The sequence below is a fragment of the Stenella coeruleoalba genome (genome assembly GCF_951394435.1).
Source record: "Stenella coeruleoalba genome assembly, chromosome: 10".
Classification (NCBI taxonomy): Eukaryota; Metazoa; Chordata; class Mammalia; order Artiodactyla; family Delphinidae; genus Stenella; species Stenella coeruleoalba.
This window is the reverse complement of record NC_137156.1, coordinates 33830834-33836833: the sequence shown is the minus strand read 5'-3', so window position 1 is coordinate 33836833 and position 6000 is coordinate 33830834. Positions and strand designations below refer to the sequence as shown.

The 6000-nt window shown below is 48.4% G+C and overlaps 2 protein-coding genes across 2 annotated transcripts in view; one reads left to right on the top strand and one right to left on the bottom strand.

Annotated features, from left to right (window-relative positions):
- Positions 1-795: 795 nt before the first annotated feature.
- On the bottom strand, positions 796-3429 carry TBCC (tubulin folding cofactor C). The gene has a single exon (XM_079932923.1). The coding sequence runs from the start codon at positions 3290-3292 to the stop codon at positions 2168-2170; it is 1125 nt and encodes a 374-aa protein (XP_079789049.1). The 5' UTR covers positions 3293-3429; the 3' UTR covers positions 796-2167.
- A 37-nt stretch (positions 3430-3466) lies between these two features.
- The window catches only part of BICRAL (BICRA like chromatin remodeling complex associated protein), a 104521-nt gene continuing 101987 nt past the window's right edge, over positions 3467-6000 (top strand). The window contains exon 1 of the mRNA XM_079932916.1: positions 3467-3486. The gene's annotated coding sequence lies outside the window, so the exon portion shown is untranslated. The remainder of the gene's footprint in view (positions 3487-6000) is intronic.

Here is a 6000-nt window from a genome sequence, read left to right as displayed (position 1 = left end):
CAGTTTCAGCAGAGAAGAGTTAAAATTACAAAGACTGAAAGAGTGAAAAATGTAGGTGTATGTGGACACAGCTATTCTTTTAAGATGTCTGACACGCAGGGAAGGAGCTGGAAAATCATTCGGTGACATGTAGGGTGGAGGACCTCAGGATCTGGTGTCTTAAAAGAACAAAGGCCAGTGGAAAGGGAGGCCACAGGAGGTTGGAGGGGATGGGCACAAGCGTAAGAGGAATCTCTGGGCAAAAAGAGATATGCCTCTAGTAAGGAAGACGACCAGCAAAGATGGAAATGTTTTCAAATATTGAGGGACGTCAGTCAGGGGGAGCTAGTTGGATGGCCTACAACTGGTCAGGTGGTCAGCAGAGTTACAGGTGTAAAATTATGAGCTTTAGTAGAAAAAGGTTGGGAATTCCCTGGCGGTCCAGTGGTTAGGACTCTGCGCTTCCAATTCAAGGGTCCCAGGTTCGATCCCTGGTCGGGAACTAAGATCCTGCAAGCCAGGTGGGGCAACCAAAAAAAACCAAGCATGGTTTATTCTTAAGTGCACTTGTGTTAAACTATCAGTCTCTAGGGGCACAGCTTTAGGATACCGGTCAGTTTCTAATGTAAAGATATGGTTGAAAATTTCATTATATGTTGTTTCTTTTTATCATAAGGATTAACTCTCCCAAGTAAATGATTTTCCCTCTTGTTTGTGGATGCTGCGAACTGTGAAATTGATTAGGATCCCTTTTCAAGTTAGCTAATAGTTGAGGGGAAAAAAATCAGGATTCACGTCCAGCTAAGGAATAGGGCTTCGCAGCTTACATTTTTTTTATTGGCTTCATTTCTGCTTCCAATCCGTCATTCTACCCTTGTTCCTCCTTGTCATTTGTTTTTATTATCTTGTTACATTTCACATATCCTAGAAGCCACTTTAAATCCTTTTTCAGAACAAAAGAGAACATATAATATTAAATACATAAATACTTGAGATATTTAAGCACCTTAATACTTGTGGTAATTATTAAATAAAAAGCACATCCATAGTTACAAGGCCACTAGGCCCAGAAAAGCTTTTTGAAAATCTTACAACTTTCCATTTAAGAATAATGAGTGGTAGTATATAGAGCAGAAAGCCAAATTTGTAACAGTAGCGAATAACAAAATGTAGCAAAATGGGTGGAAAAATCAAGACTCAGCCAGATGTTTGCCTCAATTCTTTTTGTATGAGGATAGATACGTAGCGCCATTATGCCTGAGAATTTAAGAAAAGCAATTTTCCCTCTTTACTTTTGGAAGCTTTCTTTCCAACTCAATTAACACTACTCAAAAATCAATATCTAGTAGAGGTTAAGAACGTGGGCTCTGGAGCCAGACTACACGATTTCAAATCCCAGTCCGCCACTTGGGCTGTGTGCCCTTTGGGCAACTTATCTGTTTCCTCACTTGAAAAATGGAGTTAACAGAAACTACCCTCATAATATTTTGAGGACTTATAATAAGTTTACATGAGTAAGGTGCTTACAATGGTGTCGATAACATTTTAAGTGCACAAAAAATTGGCAGCTATAACTATTTTGGTTTTACAGGTGATTAAGACTCATGAGGCTCTTGGGGTCCGTGCCAAAAGTTTGGATGCAAATAAGTCGAAGCCTAGCTGGATGCCAAAAACCCAAGCTAACATGTAACTGAAGACCAGAGAGGAATATTTCCATTGCCCCACTGAAAAATACGTATGGAAGTCAAACCTGCAATTCAAAAAAGCTCTTGGTTAATGGCAGTTTGAACACGTTTTGATACCTTACTTCAACATTAACTGGCTCCTACTAGCCCTACTGAATTCGTTTATTAAACAAATATTTATTGAAGGCTTACTTTATTCTGCAGTAAGTTTTAAACACCACAAAGCATTAAAAACCACACTCTCTTCCCCTTATGGCTTCAAATTATCACCGTCAAACAAAAGCTCCGAAACATCACCAAAATAGCAAAAATTCTTTAAAGTGCCAGACCTGCCACAAATTTAATGGAAATCGAAAGTAGGAGCCTATCACAATCTAAAGCCTTAAAATAATGAAAACAGACAGCGTGACAAGAAGTAAATTTTGGGGTCCCATTAGCTGGAGTCAGTCCCACAAGGGAGTGTATTTGGTAGGAGTGAAGAAAAGAGTGACAATTGCTTAGTCTCACTGGATCCTTCGCTCTTCTTCAGGAAGAATACTCCAGTTTGGGGAGGCTACATCACGGGCCAGCCAGTTGAAATCGTCAACGTCGCTCCAGTTATTTTTGCTCCTGTCTAAACCAGAGCCCTCGAAGTCCTTGTCGATCCCCGGGTAGCTCCAGGTGTACGGGGCGAACTGTATCCCGGTGCAGTCCTCCACGATGGCCCTGCTGGTCACCTGCAGGAAGATGCGGGTGTCTTTCGTGGTGTGTACGCGGAGCTGCTGGCAGGCCACGGCCAGCACGCAGTCATTGCAGTTCTCCAGGAACACGGAGGTGGACACCGGGCCGCAGAGCAGCGTGCAGCCTCGAGCCTTGGTCAGCCGCAGGGTGTTGGGATTGCCATACAGTTTGATCGTGCAGTTAATCAGTTGGGTCAAAAGGACGTCCCGCTGGTGCAGCTCCTCGGCTCTCTTCTCCAAGACTTGGGACTGCAGATTGGAGAAGCCGCAGATCCAGCTGGAGTCGAAGCCTTCCTCCTCCTTCAAGGGCGGCGGGGAGGCCAGGATGCCTTCCGCTGCCGGGGCGCCGGGAGCCGAATCTACTTTGGTGGCTGAAGCAGCATCCTTCCTGCGGGTCTTGAAAGCGAAACGCTTCTTAGGCTGCAGCTCCTGGCGACGTTTGGCCAGGGCCTCCTGCAGCCGCGCCAACACCTCTTGCCCCTGCCGCAAGTCGTAGGCGGCCAGGAACAAAACCGAGTCGTTGACTAGTTTCTGCAGCCCCTGCAGCCGAGCGGCCGCCTCCTCCAGCTGCTCGACGGACTCCCCGCCTTCCAGAAGCTCTTCCACGGCCAATCGCTCCCGAGAGAAGGCGGCGGCGAAAAAGTCGCTCTTCTCCTCCTCCACCTCCTGGTTCTGCCGCTTTTGCTTCCGCCTTTCCACCTCCAGTTGCCGCTCATGTTCTCGACTCTGAAGCCGCTCAGGCACCAGGCTCCGGCCCCTCTGGGATCCCAAGTCCCTGCTCGCCACAGCAGTAGCAGAGCCACTAGCATTCTCCATCTTGCCTTCAAGCTTCCTTTCTCCTGCCTTCCTTCCTCCCGGCGCGCCCAACGCGAGGCCTCCCACCAACGCGCCCTGTGATTGGCCGGACATGCTGACGTCAGACCCCGGCCTTATTTTCTTCACCCATTGGTTCCTCTGCGTTGGAGGGGGCGGGGATATGGGGCGGGGCCGACTGACAGAGTGGGTGGGGAGACAAAGGTCCTTGTGGATGGGTAGGGTGGAAGGCAGGCGGGGGAAGCTTTTTTTCCTCTTAAAGGGGCAGGACTTATATCCGGGATTGTGGGGTGAGTTGCAGCAGCGGCAGCTGCACATGTGGGTTTGTTTATAAGAACAAGGTTAGAAACTCGCAGGCCTCCCCCTCCCCCCAGCTCCTTCCTACTACCCCCTTACAGGCTGCAGATCCGCTACTGGTGGGGGGAATGTGTGCCTGTGGTGGGTGGGTGGGACAGGTAGTGGTGAGAAAGATGGAGGGGGGGGAATATTACACCGCCCGGCCCGCGCCGGAGGAAGCGGCAGCTGGAACAGCTACGGAGCCTTTTGCATGCCTCTGTTTTTCTCCTTCTCCCTTCCACCACCCCTTCCTCCCACCCATTCCTGCCGCCCCTAAACCCTCATCCTACCACCCCACCCCACCCCAGCCGCTGCAGTTCCGCGTGGCCTGGGGCTCCAGGATTCCCGCAGTCACTTACGGGGCCGGGAGAAGGCGAGGGGCACCGGAATGGGAGAGACTGGGTTCCTCACTGCAACCAGGTTCAGGGGGCCCTGGGGAAGTCTAAAAACGGCTTATTTTTTTTGCCAATTACTGCAGTCGGAGGGGTGGGGGCGGGGGAGGTGAGATTCCACACCTCCTTCCTCTTCCTCCCACGCCCTCCCCCCACCCCCGACCTTGGCCGTCACTCCCTCCGCAGCTGGGCGCTGCTGGTCTCGCCGGGGTGAGACCCCGCACCCGGACTCGGCTGCTGTCTGAGGGGCAGTCGGTTGTTAGGAAAGTGATGGGGGAAATGTTACATTATTTCTAGAAGTGGTGGGAGGGATTTGTCACCGGAAGTGAATGAACCTAGCCTAAAGTCAGGACCAGCCAGAGGTGTGAGTGGGCACCCCGGACGGCGCAGTCGCTGGCAAAACCCAGGACAGCTGGCCAGGCCAGAACCAGGGCGCGGCCGGCAGCAGGCGCGGGGCGACCTCGCATGCTCGGTGCAACCCGGCAGAGCGCCGGGGCCTCTGACCCGGCCCACCCTTCCAATCTTCGGTTTCACCTTTATCTCCACCCCCTGTTACCAGACTCCGTCGGGGTATTTAACTGCCCGAGAAACACATTTGAAATTTCAATGATATACCTGCATTTTGATGCAGAGAAGGATGGGAGGAAACAAGAGAATTAAGACTCATTTCCAGTTTTTCACGCCCCACACTCTTCCTTTCCTTCCCATTGAAAGCCAAAACCACAACTAAACATAAATTCCTGTCTTTCTCCGCTGAAAGTCAGCACAAGTCACACTGGCAAATTCCACGGGGGGGGTGGGGTGAGGGTTATTGTGTGTTTGTGTGGGTAGACGTGCACCGGATGGAAACGGGGTTGCTAAAAAAAATCCTGTGCTTGCGCTTGTATATATTCTAAGGTTTTGTTCTCTTTGTTTCATGGGCGAGATAGATGGAGGCTTTTGGTTTTTTATGAGGTATGGTTCCAAGGCTGGTGAATGAAATATAACTGGTTATCTTGTCTTTGGGTAGTCCGGGGGAATGCAGTAGATGCTTTATTTTATAAAGTGTTGATTTACCCAAGGAAGGTTTAGAGAAGATTTATTTTTGCTAGGGAAAAAAATCTGACCTGCCTCCCTTAAATTTTTCAGCAGTTCAATCTGTCCTACTCAAGTTAAGAAAGTCTGTAGCCAAACAAAGTTTATTGGACTTGAGAGTTGCAGCTGGAGTTAGGCAACATTTTTGAATTAGCTATAGTGAACCTATGGGTAGGGGGTAGTGTTGTCTGTATCAGAAGTGGAATGGAAGATCGTTAAACCCTCTCAAGAACTTCATTTCTGCCCAACAAGAGGTTTTGGCATAGAGTCCAGTAGACTTTGGAAGTTTCCGAATATTTTAAGTTGGCCAGTTCAAACTTTTATGGGAAGGGAGCAGTAAAGGACAAGAATGGACAGGCTACCCTGCAGGCCCAGTGTGTGGGAGGCACCTTCAAAGACTGATGTGAGACCCCATTGGGAATGGACAGGGCTCAGGCGTATGGTCATCATGAAGCATTGGTTTGACAGTTCTTGACAGACCCCAGCACAACTGCAGGCCAAGGTAGGTGGTCAAGACATGGGTTTAAAGTTGCATTTCAAAAGCAGTAGGAAGGCATTGCCAGACTGTATTTGCCTGTTCTGATGGAAGGAAAGAGGGTGATGCATTACAGTAGAAATGTGGCAAAAGGCAAGCAGCCGGTGAGTGCTGAATCCCACTTTCAAAGATACTTTACAGAGCTTGTGAATCAAAGTACTGCTCTATTGTAGACATCTTGGAAAGTGAAAGAATTCTAAGGTGTTCCAGACTTTAAAAATTATTTAACAAAAATTTAGATACTTTAATGGTTCAGTTTGTTCGTTAGATTTCTTTTTTAACTTTTTGAAAATTTAAAAGTGGAGAGCAGAGTACCAACTTCAACAATTCCCTACTGGCAGGCTTGTTCCTTCTACAACCCTAGACCTTCCCCACCCCACCTCACTCTGATCATTTTACAGCAAATCCCAAACCTTATATTATTTCATATTTTACAAACCATAAATATTTCAATATGTATCTCAAAA

Excerpts from the sequence above, each read along its gene's own strand:
- TBCC (XM_079932923.1), bottom strand. The coding sequence starts at position 3,292 with ATGTCCGGCCAATCACAGGGCGCGTTGGTGGGAGGCCTCGCGTTGGGC.